The sequence below is a fragment of the Lissotriton vulgaris genome, chromosome 3_1 (assembly GCF_964263255.1).
Source record: "Lissotriton vulgaris chromosome 3_1, aLisVul1.2, whole genome shotgun sequence".
NCBI lineage: Eukaryota > Metazoa > Chordata > Amphibia > Caudata > Salamandridae > Lissotriton > Lissotriton vulgaris.
This window is the reverse complement of record NC_141689.1, coordinates 1573074456-1573098152: the sequence shown is the minus strand read 5'-3', so window position 1 is coordinate 1573098152 and position 23697 is coordinate 1573074456. Positions and strand designations below refer to the sequence as shown.

Here is a 23697-nt window from a genome sequence, read left to right as displayed (position 1 = left end):
TCCAGGGCACCTTTAATTGTTCTGCTAACTTGATATCCATGAAATTACCCGTGGCACCAGAGTCCAATAATGCCGATACAGGGGCCCTATGGCTGTTAGATATAACCAAACATACGGTGATCATGAAATGTTTAGGGACTCTCTTGACTATACCAGAAATCTGATATGATGGATTAAGTTTGTCTAATACCAAATCCTCGGGTGGCTGCACACATGCTACCACCTTTTTGGAAGACATAGAGGAGGGTTTTACAGAACAATCTCGGGCATAATGACCTCCTTGCCCACAATAAAGACACAAATTCTGAGATCGTCTTCTACTCTTCTCTTCTGTGGAGAGGGGACCCCTTACTCCACCTATTTCCATAGGTTTCGGAGTTGTTCGGCTCTCTCCGGTACTCTTAGTGTCACTCCTAGCAGGAACTACACGTGACACCTGAAAGCGGTTTTTCTCACCCCTCCTTTCCAGTAGTCTGTGGTTCAACTTTACTACTAGATCGATGAATTCAACACAGTCCTCAGGAGGATTCACCACCTGTGAAACAATATCTTTCAAGTCTTCTGACAACCCTTGATAGAACAAGGAGGTTCTCTTATCAGCTGGCCAATGGGTCTCGGATACTAAACGATTAAACGCGGACACATAGGTCAGTAAATCCTGTTTCCCCTGTCTCAATTTTAACAACTCAGCATCACTGGCTTGCATGAAAGCATGTTTCGCAAAAAGACAACGCATCTGCTCTTTAAATGCTCCATAGTTATACAAAACAGGGTCATCATTGTCCACCAAAGGTACCGCCCAAGAGGCAGCAGTTCCCGCCAAATACGAAATAACAAACGCCACTTTGGAGGAGTCGTTTGGGAAAGAAGCAGGACGACACATAAAGTGTAAATGACACTGATTCATAAACACACTGTATTTACTAGAATCTCCTGTAAACCTCTCTGGAACTGCCAACGGGACAGGGGTAGGGGTTGTAACGTTCACAGTTAAAGGGGGATTACTAGCACTAGTACTCCTGTCGAAATGGAAAGTAGCAGGCTGGACTAAAGAGGGTTTACCCATTCCCCAAACTGGATCCTTAGCCTTTCCTGCACTCATTTCCTGTCGTAGCCCTTGATTCTCCTGTTGTAACTCCTGTACTTTGATCTGGAGGGCATTAACAGCCACCACCAGTTCTTGCATCGTAGGGGCCCTCTCCTCCAGAACATTCCCTTCCTCATCCATTCTCGCTCGGGTGGTGTAAAGTTCGTGGGCTTGGTTTTCTGTTGGATTTCTCCCCCACTGGACCCACACCACGGAAGCGAGGATGGCCCCAATCCTCTGCCCCTATTCGGAACGCAACACGCCCTTTATATCACAGCGTGGCCGCGGACCGAACAAAGGGAGAAGGTAGGAAAAACAAAACAAAGAAAGAGAAACGCCCAGGCTCTTTCTATGTCACAGCTAGGCAGACCCTTTTGTGGCACCTATGGATAGGTCTTCTCACCTGCAGCAAAACAAGAGAAGAAGCAAAGAAAAGAACAGATTGTCACTCAATATCCCAGTGTTCTCTCACCTGAATCCCCCTCCCTTCACCATTAACACTGCCCAACACAACCCATTTCCCCTCCTTACTTGTGTGACATAGATGAATCTTCCAATGGGAGACGTGTGGAGGGAAGCCCAACAGGTAACTATAGACAAACTCCCAGTTGCCAGCGTTTTGTTTATAAAGGGGAAAAAGTCTTAATCCTGACATAAAAAAACCCTTGAAAAGTTATTACCAGCAAAAATCGCTGTAATGCATAACATATAACCTACTTGTGGCCACAAACTAAAGCGCGTTCCTAGATAAACGCCATAAGCTAACTGCTTCGAGAAAAAATCCAAGCATTCACATAACGATGTGAATCGGGTACTCAAGAACCCGGAAATCGGCACCGCCGTAAAACCCACTATATCAATGGCGAACACTAAAAAAACAAAATATAAATGTCCCAATTCTCTTCGGTACTCCTAGGAACAGAAGCACAACGTAATTCTCCAGTGGAGAGCAGCAAGCGGGAAGGCGACCGAAGCGTATCGCATCCGGGAAGCAGAACGAAGCCTCGTTCTGCGCGGCACTGCTTCCAGCGTCTAAACTCCGTGCTCGGAAGAACACACCCAACGGGATTAAAGCTAAATCCCCTCAACTCGTTCTGGAAGTAGAAACTCCAACCAGGTAAGAAACCAAGCACCGAGCAGTGGCGCTGGCACCCATTTATGGAAAGGAGGGAAAAAAGGGGCGGAGGCTACCAAACAAAGGTGGAAACAGAAAGAGGACACCGGAGTAACCCTGCACATAGAGGAAAGAAAGGAGGAAAAGCCGACTAATCCCTAACAATGCAGTGGTCAGCACATGGTAGGCGGACTCCATCTTGCTCTGTGATGGGACATGGGGGCCTGTTGGGTGTTGTAGTGCTGGACCAACCCCCCCACCCTCCGTGTAGACATGGGACCTGTTGGGAGTTGTAGTGCTGGACCTACCCCCCACTCATCCTGTAGACATGGGGGCCTGTTGGGAGTTGTAGTGCTGTGTGATAGTGGTCATTGGTGTGTACTTACCAGCCTCAAGTCCCTCTTCCATTCCTTCCAGGCTCTCAGGGTGCAGTATGCCCAGCACCTTCTCCTCCCATTCGGCAAATGGTATGGGCTCCGGGGAGTGCCGCTGCAGTGTGGTGTCCCCGCAGGTGGTTCTTGGCCATGATGCCTTTCAACCTTGCCTTGAGGTTGTGCCACCACCTCTGGATCTCGAGTTTGGTGCGTGGCACGGTCCCTGAAGCATTCACTCTGGTCACTATCCTGTTCCACATGTTGGTTTTGGTTGCCAAGGTGGTCTGCTGGACTAGGTTGCCGAAGAGATGTGGTTCGACACGGGTGATTTCATCCACCATGACCTTCAACTCAGTGTCTGTGAACTTGGGGTTTATATTGGGTGCCATGGTGTGTGATGTGCAAGGTGTGGGTGGTGTGGGGTGTGGTGTGCAGGTGTTTGGTATGTAGGGTTGGTGTTGTGGGGGTTTGTGTGGTGGGTGTGTTGGTGTGCAGGATGTATGTGTGTTTGTGTGTGTCTGCTGTTTGTGCTATTCTGTCTCTTTCTTCCAGCTGTGCTGTGATGCAAAGGATTGTGGTAATGGGAGGGATTCCTTTTATTATCTGTGTGGTTGTTGTGTCCCAATGGTTGTTGCCAGTCAGGTGTTCTGTGGGTGTGGTGGTTTGGGTGCTCTTGATTGTGCTGGGGGGGGGGGGGCTTGGGGCGTGTAGTTGTTGGTGGTGGGTGTTTCAGGTGGGTGGGTGTCCTGTTTTGTGTGTTTTCTATTTACTTCCATCCGCGATTTTTGAATCGTTTTGACAGCAGGGGCGATGTTCGTTTGGTCCTTCCGCAGTCATGCTCTGTTTTTTGATGAATCCGCGGCGGTCGTGGGAGCTGGTGAGTTCCGTAGGGATTGCGGGGTTATCCTAATCGTGCGGACGGACCCTCCGCAGGTCGTGCGGCGGTTGGCCCTGTTTCCGTGGTGTATGCGTCCGCGGCGGAGGGAATTTATGTTGTACCGTCCGCCTGTGGCAGTCTTTCATGTAATCCGTCCGCCGCAGTGGCGTTTGATGTGATCCGTTCGCCGCGGTCAGTGTTTGCTGTCAGTTATATCCTAATCGCGGATTATCCGCAGAGCGGTCGGGAGTATTTTTCCCGTGACCATGGCGGACGGAACACGTTTCCGTCTGCCATCCTAATCGACCCCTTAATTTGGTGAAGTGCTATATACAATATGATTATTGCAGGTCAAGCTCAATTAATAATGGTTGGAATTTTGAAATTGCAGGCTAAGTGTCATAGTCCTTTTTAATTTGTTGCTTTTAATATTGGGTGCCATTTTATGACAAGATTGTGGATTGCTGAAGCGCCCTGTACATTCTCGGAGCAGTAGGGCACTCTTTCTGAATAGGATACCAAATATATCAACTACAAAATTTACAGATACCAGATATCGCCTGATGTGATTCCTCTATGATGATCTACTACAGGCATCACCGTAATAATATTTTTGCTGAAGCGCTCAGGGTGGAGGATGTGGACTGTAAGATTGTTCCAGGAGGGTGTCTCTGATTTCAAAGTGCATTTGTGATTATGGGAACGATTTGGGCTCTGGGCTTTTTCTTGCCTTTTGAGATCCCTTTAGTATTCTTTTGTCTTTCTCATGTATTTATCCTTTTTTGTATATAATGCATGTTATCTTTTTATTTTTCTGGCCTTATTAATTCAGCTCGAAGACACAAAAGAGCTCATCTGCAGAGATACTGGCAAAAGTTACTCACTTCTCACTTCGGAAACGGAGAAGGAACGGAAGCCAAAACAGATCTCCTCTGATTGGCTCAAAAGTCTCTAGTTAGAAAAACAAACCTTATTTGCTGGGGAAATCATTCTCGGCCCAGTTGGTGGCACCCCTATAAAGGTTGTTATTTAGGAGTCTGATCATTGGACATTTTCTTTTCGAGAACTAGAAAAGGTTCACCTATTATTTAGCTCAGTAGACCAATGCTCCCATGCCTCCCATGCCTCCCAGAACTCTAGACTCAAAGGTGTGCGGCAGCTGAGCTCTAACCTGTTCACCCGCTGAATAAATGTTACCCAGTCCCTCATATCCGGGGGGGCTAGCGGCTACCCATTTCAGACAGATTTCCCTTTGTGCCATCAATATTAATACAGTGTAAGGATGTTTGTTTCTTGTGCAACTTTATAAGTGACCCGAGACCATCTGTGACCCCAAAGACCACCAGTGCCAAGCTTACCTTTACTTCTTGTCCCATTACCTCGGACAGCACTGTAACCACTTCTTGCCAGAAGACCTGGATATAGGGGCACTGCCAGAACATATTGACATCATCTGCGTTTTCCATCTCTTACTTGCAGTATTTGGTCACCTCCCAACCTCCTAGGATGACAGCCTTTTTGTTTTCCAATACACCCTGTGCACTGTAAATAGATGGTTTTTCCTGAGATGGGCGTTTCTGGTAGACAGCCAAAGAGTAGACATTGATACTTGCCATATAGTTGGTAAATCTAGCGATCGCAGGTCCCTAGTTCATTTCTCAGGTGGTAGGGTGAAATCTTCCTTCCCAGCTTGGATTAGCATCCAGTATCATTTAGAAATTTCCCTCTTCTGAGAAAGTTTTCCTTGTAGCATTTCCTTTCCTTTCTCAACTCTACCTACCACACATGCCCAACTAGCCAACTGATAGTACTTACATTTGGACAGTCTTTCCTCTGTGATTTCCAACAAGGGCTCCAAAGAGACCAAAGAATGATCTTTTATGATTTGGCCTCACTTGTTCACGCCCACTCCAATCAGATAGCTTGCCAATTTTACTGTAGAGAGTCAGAGGTTCCCAGAGAGTTCCATATTGGAGCAAAATAGCTGTTGTATGGCATTCCTAGTGTCCACCTAATTTGATACCATAGCTAGCATGCGGCTTTCAGTTTACTCAACTTAACCTTCTTGAAGTACTTCGGGTGCCCAAATTGAAATAGGAGATGGTCGCCACCTTGGGGCAAGTTCTTCGTCAATGCTTTAAGGAGCGGGGTAAAGGAGGAAATATTAATGAGATGGGGTTTTATGTTCTTCAGATGGAAAGCTCGACAATATAGAAGGATATCTGGACTTGCAATCCCCCATAACATTTTTTTTTTTTTTTAAAGAACCAGTATCAGCATAAGACAATCAAAAAAGGTTTTAGAGAGTATAAACAGTATGCAAATGGGGAAAGAAAAAAAATATATATATAAACCAGTGTTGGAGGATATGAAATAAATACATAATAATTCAAGAATGAATAGAATATTATACATTTAAGGGCATTGACGAACCATGGAACAAAAGGAGAAAACATTAAATTCGAAAATAAAGTTTCATTAATCTCAGCCGATTCCACTTGGAATTAACCCAGCTTTCCAGTTAGAGACGTCCCGCCAGATTCTCTCCCCTCGAAGCTTTGCTTTACAGCCTCTGGTGGCAAATGTAGCCGATCCATAGCTATAAACCGCTAGGAAACGAGCTAGCCACATTTGAAAACTCGGAGGAGAAGCTTCTTTCCAACGGGCAGACAAAATTAATCTCAATACCGCTGTACCAATGAATATTAATCTTTCTTCAGATTTAGAAAGTTTTAAAGAATCATCATAACCTAAAACAAATAGGGTATCAGACTCGGGAAGTCTGTGACAAAATATTTTCTCCCAAAATGAAGCAATCATACTTTTTATGACAATAAGTGCAGAGCAATTGCTAAACATGTGTATTAGAGTAGCGGGTCCTTGTGAGCATCGCAGGCATGGATCGCTCTCTCTTTTGCCCCACGCGAATAGTTTGGCCGGGGTAAAGTAAAGATCGAATACTGTTTTGAACAATTGAGCTTTTAAGTTACTAGCCATAAATAAATTATTACTCATCTCCAGGACTCTGTCTATGTCAACATCTGGATTGTTAAGTTTCACCGCCCATTTAGTTTCCGTCTTTCTTTATCATAATGTGTATGAGTCAGAAGTATGTCATAAAATGTTCCTATCTTATTTTTTACATTAGCAAATGCCTCAATTATATCAATTTTTGAAAGACACATTGTAACACATTTAGCCCTTAATTTAGCATGTAGTTGTGCAAATTTAAGAAAATCCCCATCAGAAAGACCAAATTTTGATTTTAAGTAAAAAAAACAGTATCTGAACCTTTTAGCAAAACATCATTAACTGTTTTGATGCCCATCCTTTTCCATTTCTTTGCTGTTGAATCCAAGTCAAGACCGAATGTGATAGTGGAATGTAACAAAGGTGTATAGCGGTTGATTTTACCAATCTGCATATGTTTGACTACTTTATCCCAGACTATCCAAGCACTTTTTAGGATTTCTCCCTTGTTCTTCTTATAATAACTTGCTTTGGTCCTTATTAGTAATAGACCTTTGGCATCTTAGCCGATTAAAAGCTCGTATATTGAGGGGATTAAGGTTGTATCAGTTCCATTTACTTCAATCGACTCTAACACCATAGGATTTAACTGTTGAAGAAAAGCTGCCCAATGATAAAAAGTTATATTCGGTAGCGTAAGTCCACCCCTATCTAATGGAAGAGACAGAAAAGAATATGATCGTCTAATTTTCCCATGTTGCCACACAAATTTAGACATAAGTGTGTTGATCAATGTAAGAATTTTAGGATCAACAGATAGAGGAATAGTTCGAAAAAGATATAGACATCTAGGCTGTATGTTCATTTTCAAATAGTTGACCCTACCTATAATGGAGAGGTAAAGACCATTTACTCTATCCAGATCCGTCTTTATCTTGTCCAGGAGTGGATCAAAGTTATTTTTCACTAAAATCTTAGTATTAGTGCAGATAATCACTCCAAGATAAGTAGCTGTTTTGGCTCTTCTTTGGTCTGCACAGACAGTATTATCAGTACATAAAATAATAGTCTTTCCTCTATTGAGAGAATAACCCGAGCAATTGCCAAATTCTAAGGTCAATCGCTCAATTTCGTGAATCGCCTCGATCGGGTGAGGTGTTAAAACCGCGATGTCATCAGCGTAGGCTAATACTTTTGTTTCAAATTGATTACAGAGAACTGGCTTAATAGTATTACTTTCCAGAAATTTGAGAATTAAGGGGTTGATATAAAGAGCAAAGAGAAGGGGCGAACAAGGACACCCCTGCCTTGTGCCTCTTGCAATGTTAATATAACCAGACTCTGAGGCTAACATTAAAATTTTTGCTTTGGGACGTAGATACATTGATTTTATGGATTTCAAAAATGTAGGGCCGAAATTGACACGTGTCATGGCAACCCACAAAAAGTTCCATGAGACACGATCAAAGGCTTTCTCAGCGTCAAGCAGGATCATTGACATCTGGTCCCCCGTGACAGACATGGCATCAAATAGGGCAATAGCCCGACGGGTATGATCTGTAGTCCCCTTACTTGGGACAAAGCCATGTTGCCACGGAGAGACCAGATGCCCTATGACCCCGCTGAGTCTAAGAGCCATCACTTTTGCGTATAATTTGGAATCTGAATTAATCAAAGATATTGGGAGATAAGATGTTAATTGCTCAGGTGATTTTCCCTTCTTTGGAAATACAATAATACTAGCCTCGTCCCAAGAATATGGAGGAATGCCATTACACTGAACCCCCAAAAATAGATCAAATAAGAGGGGACATAATTATTGGCTAAGAATTTTATAAATATCGATCAGCAATTTGTCTGGGCCCGCTGCTTTGCCAGATGTTAACAGCGATAATGCAGACTCTACTTCTGCCATTGTAATCTCAGCTTCTAGCTCTTCCCTTGCAGTGTCCTCTAATAGACTAACAGCTGCCGGATTATTGAGAAAACTCGCCAAAAAACTTATCAATATCTTTTTCAGAGGTAACGTCTTCAGAATACAACTTTTGATAGTATTTTTGGAATTTGAGGATGATGTCAGGAGCTTGCACGTAAGTCTGCCCACCGTCTACAATTGTAGAGATGTTATTTGAGATTTTTTTTGACGGGTTCGAAGTACAAGCTTCTTGCCCACCCTTTCACCACTTTCATAGACCTTCCTCCTATGAGCTCTGTAAGTTTGGGCGGCTTTCTGGCTGAGATTAGTATTAAGCTCGGCTTTTAGAACCGCTACCTGGAGCATTTGGTTGCTAGCATCTCTACCCTGTGCAATTAAGGAAGTGTGGTCTAACTCAGCTTTAGCCAGTGCTGATAGTTTTGCTTCATGATCATTTCTTGATTTTGTTCTGGCAGAATATTGAAAGCTAGTTATCTCTCCCCTTAAAGCGGATTTGTATGAGTCCCACACTGTATTTCTAGAGGCACTAAACCGATTTATATTAAAGAACTCTTCAGTCCGAATTTTAATGTGAGTAATAAATTCACTATTAGAGAGGAGTTTCCTATCAAACGACCAGGACCGCTGTTGAGTGCAATGTGAGTTAACTGTAATCTTAAGTATGAGTGCGTTGTGGTCGGATATTATTCTTGGGGATTTATTGATTGTTGCCTGTGGTGCTAGGTCTCGAGAAACAAATATGTAGTCAATCCGGATTTGTTTTTGATGGGGATGTGAAAAATAAGTAAATCCTGAGCCGTGAGTATTGTTTTGTAGCCAGACATCAATTAATCCACAGTTACCTATAAGTCTTTTAACAGCATGATGCACTCTGGGTTTACGACCATGATATTTTTGTTTGGAGGTAGTATTGGACAGTATTGGCATAAGTGAAATATTAAAATCGCCACACATGACTAGTGGGCCCTGCCAGGTGTCCAATTCAGCCTCAAGTACCTCAAAAATGGTAGGATCATCATGGTTTGACCCATATATATTACAGATAGTAATTCCACAAGCAAGTTTAACAATAGCCCACCTACCCTGAGGGTCTGAAAGATAGCGTAGTCCTAACCCAAGATTTGTTTTGGCTAAGACTGCCACACCCCTTATATTCGAGAACTGTGTAGAGGCTACCAATAAATTATATCCCTTCAAATGTAGCCATGATTTCTTAACCCATGGAACATGGGTTTCCAGAAGGCAAAGTATATCAACAGGATTTAGTTTCACTAACTCAGCCAAACGCCTTCATTTATCCCCAGATAAGAGCCCGCCAACATTCCAAGTTTGAACACTTAATCTACCCATTATTTATAGGAAAAGATAGTAAGATCACTTTAAGCAAATAAGATTTTGATTTGGGACATTTTCCTAGCTCCAGTTCTACTCCATTTAGCTTCCCCTTGCTTAAGCCTCTAGCTGATAAACCTGGTTCTTTTTTTCTTTTTGTGCTTTCACCCCACCCTACTGACCCCCCTTGCCCTTCCCTGCCTTCCTCCCCACCCTACCCTGACACCCCCCATTACAACCCCTCCCCCCAAATAGTGGGCAGTCAGACTCAGCCAGAGTCTGGGTGATGCAGTCAGAGCACAACATCTAAGCTACCGCCTTTTGCAACACCTAAATAATAGCAAATGAAAAGAAAACCAGAAGTTGCGAATAGAAGGAACCCGTGATAGTACCCAAAACTAACAGCAAACTATTAATGTTGAATGAAAGCTGTTAAATCATAGAATAGATTTATAACAGTGCTTCCCTTCGTACCAAGTTATACCCTGATTACAGCATAGTCAAACATACAACATTAATATAAGTCAGTTCTGAGAGAGTTCATGCTTTGATTTCGGATTGAAAAAATTTTGTTAGGCCACCATATATAATTTTTAGCTTCGCAGGGTTGTTCAAGTAAGCTTGAGTGCCTTTTTCTTGGAATGGCTTAATCAAAGAGCCAAGCTGCCAGCGTCTCTCCACAGTAACGTGGTAAAAGTCTGGTCTCGTAAAATAGGAGAGCTCATTATATACCGCCTTATGATCTGGTCTCGTTCTATCCGCCACTGACTGCCTTAACAAGAAGTTATTTAGGAGTCTGATCATTGGACATTTTCTTTTCGAGAACTAGAAAAGGTTCACCTATTATTTAGCTCAGTAGACCAATGCTCCCATGCCTCCCATGCCTCCCATAACTCTAGACTCAAAGGTGTGCGGCAGCTGAGCTCTATCCTGTTCACCCGCTGAATAAATGTTACCCAGTCCTCAATATCCGGGGGGCTAGCGGCTACCCATTTCAGACATATTTCCCTTTGTGCCATCAATATTAATACAGAGTAAGGATGTTTGTTTCTTGTGCAACTTTATAAGTGACCCGAGACCATCTGTGACCCCAAAGACCACCAGTGCCAAGCTTACCTTTACTTCTTGTCCCATTACCTCGGACAGCACTGTAACCACTTCTTGCCAGAAGACCTGGATATAGGGGCACTGCCAGAACATATTGACATCATCTGCGTTTTCCATCTCTTACTTGCAGTATTTGGTCATCTCCCAACCTCATAGGATGTCAGCCTTTTTGTTTTCCAATACGCCCCGTGCACTGTAAATAGATGATTTTTCCTGAGATGGGCGTATCTGATAGACAGCCAAAGAGTAGACATTGATACTTGCCATATAGTTGTTTAATCTAGCGATGGCAGGTCCCTAGTTCATTTCTCAGGTGGTAGGGTGAAATCTTCCTCCCCAGCTTGGATTAGCATCCAGTATCATTTAGAGATTTTCCTCTTCTGAGAAAGTTTTCCTTGTAGCTTTTCCTTTCCTTTCTCAACTCTACCTACCACACATGCCCAACTAGCCAACTGATAGTACTTACATTTGGACAGTCTTTCCTCTGTGATTTCCAACAAGGGCTCCAAAGAGACCAAAGAATGATCTTTTATGATTTGGCCTCACTTGTTCACGCCCACTCCAATCAGATAGCTTGCCAATTTTACTGTAGACAGTAAGGTGTTCCCAGAGAGTTTCATGTTGGAGAAAAATAGCTGTAGTATGGCATTCCTAGTGTCCACCTAACTTGATACCATAGCTAGCATGCGGCTTTCAGTTTCCTCAACTTAACCTTCTTGAAGTACTTCGGGTGCCCAAATTTAAATAGGAGATGGTCACCACCTTGGGGCAAGTTCTTCGTCAATGCTTTAAGGAGCGGGGTAGAGGGGGAAATATTAATGAGATGGGGTTTTATGTTCTTCAGATGGAAAGCTCGACAATATAGAAGGATATCTGGACTTGCAATCCCCCATGACATTTTTTCCTACGTCATTCTTCCATGTGATTCTTACCCCCTTAGAGGACCATATGAAACTTCTTATCTCCACCTTTAATTTCTTGAACCACACTGGCTTGAACGCTAAGTGTATTGCATTAAAGATAAAAGTAAATTTTGGAAGTATTGACATTTTCAAGATGTTAGACCTTTCTATGAAAGAGGTTGGGAGACATCCCCATTTTCTTAATAGCCTCCTAGTTCCTAACATTATTCTGTTGAAATTGACTTGGGCCAGTTTATCTAGCTCTTTTACCACCTGAATTCCTAAGTACCATATTTCTTGCTTTACTCGGGGGCTATTACAGCTGATTAACCAAGTAGCCAGAGGCGTTCCCAAAATCTTCCAAGGTATTCATAATCACTGGGGGTGACCTTGCCATGTCATTCGTGTACACCATTAAATCATCGGCATACAAGGCCACTTTTTTCTCCCTCACATTATACTCAAAGGGGATGATATTCTGATATGCCCTAATTTGGTTTGCCAGTGGTTCGATATCTAGATTGAAAAGTAAAGAGACAGTGGGTACCCCTGGATTGTCACTCTCTCTATGTTTATCTGTTAGGTGAGATTTCAGTTCACTAGCATCACCCCATACCTCCCCAACAGAGCCTTGCACTCTAGCCAAATCCATTTGGCTACATCAAACAAGATACACAGAGCTCGTTGGGGAGGTCGCTCATTCACATTTAATGCTGTAAAGTTATGGAACGACCTTCCCCTCCTGCTTAGAAGGACTAATAATCTTCTGGCATTCAGGAAACTTTTAAAAACCCACCTTTTTGGTACAATCTGTTAGCACGAAATTCCTGTTTTCCTTGGTTTCAGACAAAGCGCTGCGAGACCTCAGGGTAGTTTATGCGCTATATAAATGCAATTTTCATTTAATTTCAGCTGTTGGGTTTTCATATAATAACCTAACTGCTCTTGGAAATTTCTCGCCCAAATCATACTGTTAAATCAGCCATTGTGGAAAGAGCCTGCTCACCCTATCAACACATTTGGCGGCATCAAAACTCAATACCATCAAAGCAAGTTTTTCTTTAGTGACCATATCTATTGCACTAATCAGATCATGTGTAGCTCATGGAGTAGCCTTCCCCTAAAAAATGGACTAGCATCTCAATCACCTTTTCTGGTTGCTTAGTTAGCACCTGTGTGCAATTATTTATAATCACTATTCAGTAAAGAAATCAGCTACATAATTCACAAATCTTACGATCTTTACTAGGCTTAAGAATTAAGCTGATAGTACCTTCATCGCAAGGGCGTGGCAAACCCAGCCCTTCAGAGAAAGCAACATTCAGTAGCTCAATTAATGATCATCTTTTAGGGCCAGGTATAGCTCATTCGGCAGGCCGTCTGTGCCAGCTGCTTTTCCTTTCTTGCGTTTCCTAATTGCAGCTATCACCTACTCAGTCCTAATTTCCAAACTCAGCTTCTCCTTTAAATCGATTTGCAAGGTCAGGATAACCAGTCCACAAGATCCTTTGTAAAAAGCGTTTGAAAGAAGTGTGTAAAAGCCTGTTGTATCTCCAGATCCTCTGTACATATTTTACCTGTATCTTCAAATTGGATTGCTTTAATGATGTTTCTGGTCTATTTCACCTTTGTTTTCCATGCCAGTAACTTTCCACATCAATCCCCGTATTAATAATGAGCCAATTTACTAACTTTCCACTTGCTCCATATTATTTCCTCTAGATAGATTGCAAGATACATTTTTGCGCTCTTTATTTCCTCTATAGCTACCTGATCTTGGGTGTAATGCTAGTTGACTACCTCTCTCTGCAGACACTGTACCATATATTAAAAGTCCTTTATATTACGTTTTGTTTCCTTATACTTATTTGCAGCATTACTAACTATCCTTCCTCTAACAAAGGCTTTGTATGTGTCCCAGGTTACGCGCAAATGAGAAAAGTCTCTATTCATCTAAAACAAATTATTTTGTATCTTGCTTCAGGTAATCAATTACTTGTGAGTCTAAAAAGAGTGTTCAATACAACGACCATCTGCGAGGAGCAATTTTTTTGTCTAACAGGAGCTCTAAGATGACTGCAGAGTGATCAGAGAGTTGTTCCCACACACGTACCACGTTATTAACTTTATTAGTTATTTTAAAATCCACAAAAAATATGTCCATCTTAGCAAAATGCCAGTATTTCTTGTTATGGAAAGTAAAGCTTTTCTCTCTTTTCCTATTAGTCTCCAAATATCGACTAGGCCCTTGTCATCCATTAATTGTTCAACTTGTCCTCTCATTTTGGGAGAACCTGCTGTGTCTCTAATACTAGATTTATCTACGAAAGGGGTTTATTAGCATATTGAAATCCCCTCCTAATATTATGGGGAGAATACCCTCCAAAACTGATTATATTAGGGGCCTCAAGGGGGGGCGGGGTCATCAATGTTTGGTTAATAATATCCCACGAAAGCGTACCATGAACTGTATATTTTTGTCTCTAATATTACCCATCTCCCCCCTGGATTCACAATTAATTTCCCCTGAGTGGCCCAGATCGAATTTTTATTAAGGACTGCCACCACCTTAACACAACATGACTGATTGGGGCATATGTGTGGTCGACCCATTTTTGTTACATTACAATATCCACCCATTCCACGTTAACAGGTGGCTCTCTTGTAGAATTATGACTTCACTATGCGAAATCCTCCTTGATTCCAAAATTCTTCACCTTCTATTTTTAACCCTAAGTCCGTTGACATTCCATGTTAAGACCTTTAAAGGGTATAGAATTTGACGGCACTGGTATGTTAACTTAAGAAGAGGGAAATAGATTATACCTAAATGAGCTTCATTCACATCTATGTATTATCTCTTTATCAAAAAGAACTTGAAATGTTTTTCTATTTTTTCCCACATGCTCCCTCACCCAGTGCTTTAAAGAAAGACAGAGCTCCTGTCATGACAGTGAACCTCCATCCCTACCCTGGGGGATTCTCCCTGAAACCAATAGGTATATATTGAAAAAGATAACCATTTTAACTCTCTTTTTACTTTGGTGATGTCAATTTTTTTTCTGGTGCACTTTGATTTGTTCCACTAGAATTCCTACTTCCTTTGGATCCCTTATATTATTTATTTTGTTGTTCCACATGACTTTCAAAGTGGCAGGAAAACGCATCTGGGCAGTGGCTCCTTAAGAAAGTTGACTTAAAATTACTCAAGATTATCCTTGGGTTTTTCCTAACTGCTCCTTTTGAAAAAGGATCCCGATGGATCCGCTGTATGTCTTGGTGCAGTGCCATAGGGTCAATGCAAGGAATAAAATCTTTCAGTAGAATGAGCATGAAGTCTTTGATGTTTTCTCCCTCTAATCCTTCTGGAACGTCCAGTACTCTAATGTTGTTCCTTCTCGCATTATTTTCTAATGTCGCAATTTTGTCACAGAGATATTTGTCACCCATTTTCATGTCTGGATCTCCATTTGATTGGTTTCGACCTCTCTATTGAGTTTCTCTAGGGAAATGTCCATCTGACCCATTTTTTCCATTTAGTAATTCATCTTGGACTCAAAGGCATCACATGGCCCCTGAATTTTTCGTGGTTTTTCTCAGATATCGCAAACTTCTCTCTGACTTCATCTATCACAATGGTAAGCATCTTCTCTACACTTAGCTGGCTTTCTTGACCCAACAGCTGAGGGCTTAGATTATGTAGGTGGGAGTCGAGTGGTCTTGCCTGATCCTGCTCATCATTACTTGCTAGTAGCTGAAATCTGTTACTAGTCTCAAGTACAACCTTACTCACCCCTGCCTCCCCCATGTCAACACCGTAGCTTTAGGGACCTGAGCCTGAACCTGCCCTGTATATTTGTTGGACCTGAGGGGATAAGGAAGTGTGTCTCTCCTCTCCTTTTGATTGAACCTTGAATAAAGAACACAAAGAAGGGGTAATCTTGATGAGCTCTATTCATTTACCACCTTTCTCCCAAACCTCCTTTGGATTAGCCTGTTTTCCGGTTTGGTTACACGGCCAATTGTGGGAGACCTGAGAGGCAAAATTTATTTTTAATAGACTAGGCTCTTCTTGGCTACCACCATTCTTTTTGGGAAAAGGGGCTGAGGTTGATTTTGCTCGAGCAAGCGCACCCAACACATTTTCCACCCAAATATGTTTGTTTCTTAGAGCATTTCTATTTATTTTGGCATCTGTATTGCTTTCTTCCAAATCCAAATCCCCTGACCCTGGGTGGGTTTCCCGTTTAGCTTATGCTTTGATTCCTGTAGCGGGAGAGTTGGAGGAAACTTGTGGATTTCTTCTTCCACAGCCCTTTCCTCTTCCCAAATGTATATGTGTCCTACTGTCATTTTCCCCTTTTCTGCTCCTGAAAGAAGCTCCTGAGACCGGTTGAGACAAAGGTAATGAAGGCCAGCTTCCCCAGCCGGCGTCCACATTGCCTGGAGTGCCCCGGAAACAGATTCTTGTTGAGGCTCACCAGTATCATGTTGAGCCACGATGCGGCCTGTGCTCCCAGACCTGCTCTACAACACTGGCTGTTGCCGTCGGACACCACCTAGACTCCACTTAGAGATTGCGGGCTTATCATGAGCAAAAAACAGGACTGAGGACCTTGAAATTCCACTGCAAAATCTTCCCTACACTTTTGGGTATGAAAAGGACCCTTTTTCTTGCAGCATACTCTTACATTATGTGGCATAGTTCACTGAAGAGCTTAGAGCGCTCCCAACCAGCGCTATCAGCCGGCTTTCATGTTTCCCCCTACTAATGCATATGTCAACTTAGGAATGTACAGTATAGATGGTTTTGTAGGTTGGAAATGCAATAGGTCTCGCATTCGTTGGAGTTGGAGCTATTGGCATTATACACGCCAATGTTTTTTACACATGCAATATATATTCCCTCCCCCCCTTAATAAAATAAAGAACTCTGTTATGTGTTTTTAAATGTAATACACCTGCAATGGTGCCATAGCGCTGGGAGTGAAAATGGCAATTCCACTTCCACGTTAAAACAAGAGACATTTAGACTCAAATTTGAGGTCACAGATGTTACAGGCCTACCCATGACATTAAGCCAATTTTACGGTATGTGCTGTTATATTTGGCTTGGGTGGGACAAAGCGTTGACTTTGGCAGAGGTGGGTTGCTGGGGGGGATGTGGTGGAAAGCAGAGGATCATGGTACTTTAAAGGAGGGGGTGGGTCTGGGATGACAGGCATTTGAAAGGGTGGCTGCTGGGTTGGAAGCTGATGCTCAGGTGAGAGGGGGTACAGGCTCGAGGGCTACAGTGGTGCAGGGCATTGTAATGGGTCTTTTAACTAGCAACCATTAATGGCAATTGGTAAACAATATGGAGTATGCTCCATTGTAAGACTGTGAAAGACCTCTTCAAAGGCCAGCACGTTTACCTTCTTAACTACAATCATGCTGGTACCATTTCTCTAAATGTTGATTCTGAGTTCTCCGTGGGTACTGCAAGAGGAAACGTCAAGTCTGTAGCCACCTTGAAAATACTGGTCAGTTCTCTTTCTAATACCTTTGAGGGGTAGGGCTTGGGGAATGGTACTAACACCAAAGATTCCAAATCTGAGAGCGGTGACACTCCACACTTCCTGAATATGAGCCTCTGAGAAACATTGATTGGGCCACCACTTTTATTAAACCGGTGGTATGGGTGTCTCTCCAATATGAAGGAGTTAAGTATTTGCTTATGTTGTAAAGTATGGTCCTGTACATTAATGATACCAATAATATTGTTTACTTTTCTGAGTATTGCCTTGCTCTCACTGGCAGTCCAACCACCACATCAACCCTATAGCCTCCAAATCATACCCCTATTCAGCACACTATGTAGAGTATACCATAGTGATTGCTGGATATGTTGATTTACACCCTGTCTTACTTACTAGATGTCCAGTGCACAAATGTGCAATTAAAGGAAAGGCCAACTGATATACACAAAGCGATAACATGGCATATTTGTGCTGCAAAAGTGGGTTAGCAGTGTCCAGGGTAAATAAAACAGATCACGCATGGGCAGCGGTGCCAGTGTTTCACAAAAGTATCTATCACGAGTGCTGCGGATGCTGTGACTTATGAAACAGAGGGCTGGGCAGCCGCACAGAAGTTGTTCCAGTACAACATGGCTAATTCAAGTTATTTTTAAGAAAATGAATACATTGATATGTGAGTTACCAGGTTGCAGATAAATGTCACTTACATTCTAATTTGCCAATCGAAATGTGAGCACTTTGAGTTGCGTACTAAATGTTTTTCATGACTGCAAGTAATATGATTCATGGAATGCATGTGGTTTACTGTGGTTTTGCAGTGGTGTTGTTGAGGGGGGGCTGAGGTGCCCGTCCCACAGCTCTGTTTCGCTTGGGCCTGGCCCTCTTGGGCCCTATCACAGCAGCTTGTCAAGCGGTATGCAGAAGCCATATGTAACTTTAAGGCTTAAGGGAAATGTAGACATCAGATAGTAAGATGCTCTAAGCACTGCGGCCAAGACCTGGAATGGCTCCCGATCGACATTAGACATGCTACTCCCTGAACACCTTCAGGAAGGCACTCAAGACCTGGCTCTACGACTGATTCCCCCCCCCCCACCCAGCGCCTTGAGACCCCAGGGGTGAGTAGCGCGCTCACAATTCCCCTGATTGATTGACTGTTGCCTCCTGAAGCTTGGTAACAGTTTGTAGAGTAACAGGGGCTCAGTGCAGAGGCATAACGTTTAGCTTCTGTGTAGTTTGCACTTACCTGAGCGGAACTTGCTGCAATCAGATTGAGCACCCCGAAGCGAGTAGCGTCATTTTGTTCAACATTCCAGGCACACTCCGGGAGAGAGGGTTGTGGAGAGACGTGGCAGCATCCAGCGGGTCATGAGTATGCATGGCAAGAATAAATGCAGTGGGGGCTGCCTGCCACTATATGTTGTACCGCACTGACATGCAGAAGGTAAAGCCGGTTGGGCACCATATTTAAAGTGTAAATGCGTCACCTTGAGTAAATGCGGACTGCTGTTTACACAGGATGGCGCCACAAATCTGCTAGAGATGTTCACTCTGGATTAGGGAGCGGCCAGGCGTGAGTGTTGTGGGAGAGGTGAGGGGGTTGGGAGAGACACAAGGAAGTTAACTGTAAAGCGTACGTTAAATTAAAAGGTAAAAAAAACCTCTTGTCTAGGGCAAGTCCCTGTGGGCCACATTATGAACCTATCATGCATTCGCAAACAGGCCTATTTGCGGAATCGGCCCGTTTCTGAACGTAGAAAAGGGTTTTCCTATGTGGCAAACCCTATTTGCAACTTGGTAACCTGTTACCGAATATCAAAATCGGTTTGCGATTCAGTATTTGGAAGGGGCGTGTTTAGGGCGGCCCTTCCAAATACCGAATCACAGCGGTATGCATGAATGTTTTGTGACCATGAATGCGGTCGCAAAACATTCACAAACTTCAAGTTGGTGGTCACTCATTTGCAAATGGGAAGGGGTCCCCAAAGGACCTGTTCCCCATTGAGAATGGTGGCAAACACGTTTTTTAAGAGCAGGCAGTCGTCCCACGGACGACTGCCTGCTCTTAAAAAATGAAAAGTAAACTTTTAATTATTTTCTTTGAAACACATCCCATTTTCCTTTAGGGAATAAAGGCTGTATTGTAAAAAAATTATTGATTTATTGAAAAGCAATCATGGACATTGTGGTCTGCTGACCCTCGCAGGCCACCATCCCCGTTATTTTAGCGATTCCTAGGGGGTTGCGAATTGCGAGGTAGGTCAATTTGCGACCCCCTGGGAATCCCTAATTTAAACTCTTGGAGTTTCATACATTTGGAATAGCGATTACCTAATTGTGATTCACTGAAAATCGCATTAGGTAATTGCTATTTCAAATGTTGATGCATGTGGCCCTTATTCTCCTGCCCACGCTCCACTAATTTAAATAAAAATAATTTTTTTTTAAAAAAGGCATGTGGCCCCGTTCGGGGAGCGCAACAAACAAAAGAAAAGCATAGCTGCCATAAATCCAGCAGAGGCGTGCTGTGGTGGTTAAATACATTGTAAAAAATGCGATGCTAGAAAGTGAGTCCTGCCTGCAACAGCAGGCAGGAAATAGCCATTCAAGAAAATAGTGCTCCAGGGCTGTAATAAAACATATCGAGTAACAACACATGTAACAGGGGGTGTCCTAATGGGTGGTTACAAGGAGCGAAAAGGTTGTACTAAGGAGGGAATACTAAGCCTATTGACTAATGAAAAGCCACCAATTACAAAGAACAGTGACAGGAGTCAATTAAAAAGATTGGCGGAAAGTGGGCAGAGCTTAATGCCCATGTCCTGAATACAGCATGTCTCAAAGAGACAGCGCAAGCGCTGCCTAGGCAAGACCTAATAAGAATGGTAACACGCACTCTGTTGTGTTGCTTTTTTTATACAATGTAACTTAAAAAAAACTCAAAATGTTTTTAAATATTACCCATGTATAACTTGCTATTGTGTATAGGATTTATCATTGTGGTCAAGATAAACTCTACATTCATGTCTACCTTACGCTGATCTTCATGATCAGAGTTATTCTGCAACCAATTTAGAAGCTGGTCTTGCAGTGCAGTGGTTTTTGGGTTGATTTCTTGCTTATTCTTCTTAATGCACTGCAGAACAGCCAGTCTCCTCCAGATGTCATCCAAGCAAGTTCCCAGTGTACTTTTATACATGTCTTTTGCCTTCAATAAATATCCTAGCGTAAAACAAAAGCAATGACATTAAGCAAAGACTGTATATTGCATGTAGCAGGTGAGATATTTAAGAAGAAATAATAACAATTGATACTGATTTGTGAATTGTTTAAAACTGGGTTATGCTTAATATTTCACACACAAATTAGGTGAAGTGATGTGTTAGGAGTTGTTTGGTCTAACACTGCATTAAAGAATTAACATAAAGGTTTCCAATTTTCGGGAGTTGCATGATTATTCTTTTAGACTCTCACAGGGATTCTGAGACATAATTTCAAAGTTATGCTATATGAAAAGAGATGGATCTGATACCCTCACTTACAAACCATAATACTGATGCTTCTTGGTAAAAACTGCTGCTGACCTTACGGGGAAAGTTCATATAGAAGTGTAAGAGCTTTTTTTTATTTGAACACAAAATATTGCTTTTGTTTTTCCACAGATTTGGACATTTTATTTTGTTTATTAAAATTATTATTGCGACGAAAAAGAGAACAGATACAGAATATAAACCACACAGCAGGTGGGAAAATCAGACAAGAAAACAATGTCACACAGTGAGCCACTAACCCGGTACATATAGTGACGGTCCATCATAGTGAAGGTCCATCATTGCCCTACCGGTAGAGTTCCCATAGCATAGCAAGGCAGTAGCCATCTCCTCTGGATTTCCTCTACTCCCATTGTCTGCCATGAGGGCTCATACCTCAAGGACATTTCCACACGGCAGACCGAGGTGTATCCAGTTCATCGCGCCTAAGCCCCAGGCAGTCACAGTTTAGCAGTGTTAAAGATTGGCACATGGAGAGATAACTCATTCTGTACTCAGTTCTGCAGTGTTTTGCACCATGGGCAAAGAAATACTTTGAGGTGAGAGTGCACATGCATTGTTTCCTAGTAGGTGTCCAATTGCTCTTGGCAGTAGGCAGCATCCCGCAACTAGCGGGCTACCTAGTGGATGGCCACCCAACATTTAGCTAGTGATCCAGCATTGAGAAGGTAGCTGTGACTTTATGCAACCCAGGGCAGTCTTTCACATAGCCGAACAAGACCAACAATGGCATCCTCTCAGGTGCATTATCCGTAATAGTATTGAATACCTCAGTCCAAAAGCACGCCACTCTGGGCACTCCTACGTCAGATACAGAAATGTAGCCTCTGGCACAGCGCATCCTGGGCAGCGCGCCTCAGCAACTAAGCCCATTTTGTGTAGTTGTACCAGCGTACGATTTATCTAATCAGATATTTAAAATGTAAAAGGCAAGTCAATAATTTGGAGAAAGGTCTTTATTGAGGACAGCAATAGCGCCACTGCTCCTAGCTAGTAGGGACATCCAAGTCAGTAGACCAGTTATCCCGTGCAGCGGAAGTACATACCAGCCCTTTCTCCTGCATCAAAGCATAAAGCCGGGTAATGAACTTGTGAGGGAACAGATTGATAATCATAATTTCAAAAGCTAAAAACAACAGAGGGGCTTCCGAGGAGGTGTAATGCAGAGTACTCATTGTCACCCGTAGTTAGTGGTAGGTGAGCAAATTCAATGAGGAGGAATCAGGTTCATCCAAAACACGCTGGGGGGAATGAACTCCCCTTTAGGGTACACATTTCCAAAGGACGAAAGTCACAATCGACATGACGACTGCAAGTGCGGCATCTACAGTCACAGGGATCTAGGAATGACAACCTAGAGGCAGTGCCAGGGCATACATGAGGTGCAATCATGCCCTGCAAGGGAGCCCATTCCACTCCCTGACTGTGCAAGGTACAATATCGACAGGGCCTGAGGGAGCAGAGGAGGGAGGGACAGGGTAGCCGGTAGGGGCTATGGAGCCACAAGTTCATGCTCCTGCGCCTTGTGGTATGGAACTTTGTACGGTGTAACCAGTAGTGGATAAGGAGCACTTGAGTATAGTGGAGGTAAAGATCCATGCTCGGTCAACCAAGACGCCCTGTTCAACTGGAAGGTTCAACACCTCCCTTGCCACCAAGTTTGGCTACCCGCCCACACCAGCTCTCTCAGATGCGATCTATGCTGGCTGCGAAAGGGAGTGCCAGGTGGCGTGGCAAGTTAAAGAACAAGTATAGGAACATGGGGAGGACTACTATTTTGGCTATAGCAATTTTCCCCTAAAGAAACAGCAACTGTTTCTTCCACGCTGTCACTTCGTTGTCCAACCAAGTCATCAGTCTCTCATAGTTTGGGGGTTGGGAGCACACTGCCTTACAGTCCCAGCACAGTTTACCCCTTTGCATCCTGGTAAATGCAGTGCACAGTTCAAACTTACTTCAAAATTAGCTGGAGTTTTTCACCAAAGTTGGTGCAGACATTGCTGTATATCTCTAGACACGTGTTTCTAGGTTGAGCCCACCTTCAGTAGAGAGCAGCAGTATTAGAGAGCAAAGAAAAATCATCTGGGGTTGCTGGAAATGCTGCCAAATTTCTCTCAGGTCACAGTACCACTCACAGGCACACAGGTGCATCTCCAGAGCTCGTCAGCTTGCTGGCTCAAGGGAACCTTTCAAACAGAATGGGGTTGGGAGGACACTGCCTCACAGTCTCAGCACAGTTCGCCCCTTTGCATCCTGGTAAATGCAGTGCACAGTTCAAACTTACTTCAAAATTAGCTGGAGTTTTTCCCCAAAGTTGGTGCAGACATTGCTGCATATCTCTAGACACGTGTTTCTGGGTTGAGCCCGTCTTCAGTAGAGAGCAGCAGTATTAGAGAGCAAAGAAAAAAATCATCTGGGGTTGCTGGAAATGCTGCCAAGTTTCTCTCAGGTCACAGTAGCACTCACAGGCACACAGGTGCATCTCCAAAGCTTGTCAGCTTGCTGGCTCAAGGGAGCCTTTTAAACAGAATGAGGGTTGGGAGCACACTGCCTCACAGTCCCAGCACAGTTCGCCCCTATGCATCCTGGTAAATGCAGTATACAGTTGAAACTTACTTCAAAATTAGCTGGAGTTTTTCACCAAAGTTGGTGCGGACATTGCTGTATATCTCTAGACACGTGTTTCTGGGTTGAGCCCATCTTCAGTAGAGAGCAGCAGTATTAGAGAGCAAAGAAAAATCATCTGGGGTTGCTGGAAATGCTGCCAGGCTTCTCTAAGGTCACAGTACCACTCACAGACACACAGATGCATCTCCAAAGCTTGTCAGCTTGCTGGCTCAAGGGAGCCTTTTAAACAGAATAGGGGTTGGGAGCACACTGACTCACAGTCTCAGCACAGTTCGCCCCTTTGCATCCTGGTAAATGCAG

General features: G+C 43.3%; 1 protein-coding gene across 1 annotated transcript in view; it reads right to left on the bottom strand.

Moving 5' to 3' along the window:
* SHOC1 (shortage in chiasmata 1) overlaps positions 1–23697 on the bottom strand; it is a 1715507-nt gene that overhangs the window by 849671 nt on the left and 842139 nt on the right. Inside the window, exon 16 of the mRNA XM_086963751.1 lies at positions 20250–20440. Within this exon, the coding sequence (XP_086819877.1) occupies positions 20250–20440 (191 nt within the window). The remainder of the gene's footprint in view (positions 1–20249; positions 20441–23697) is intronic.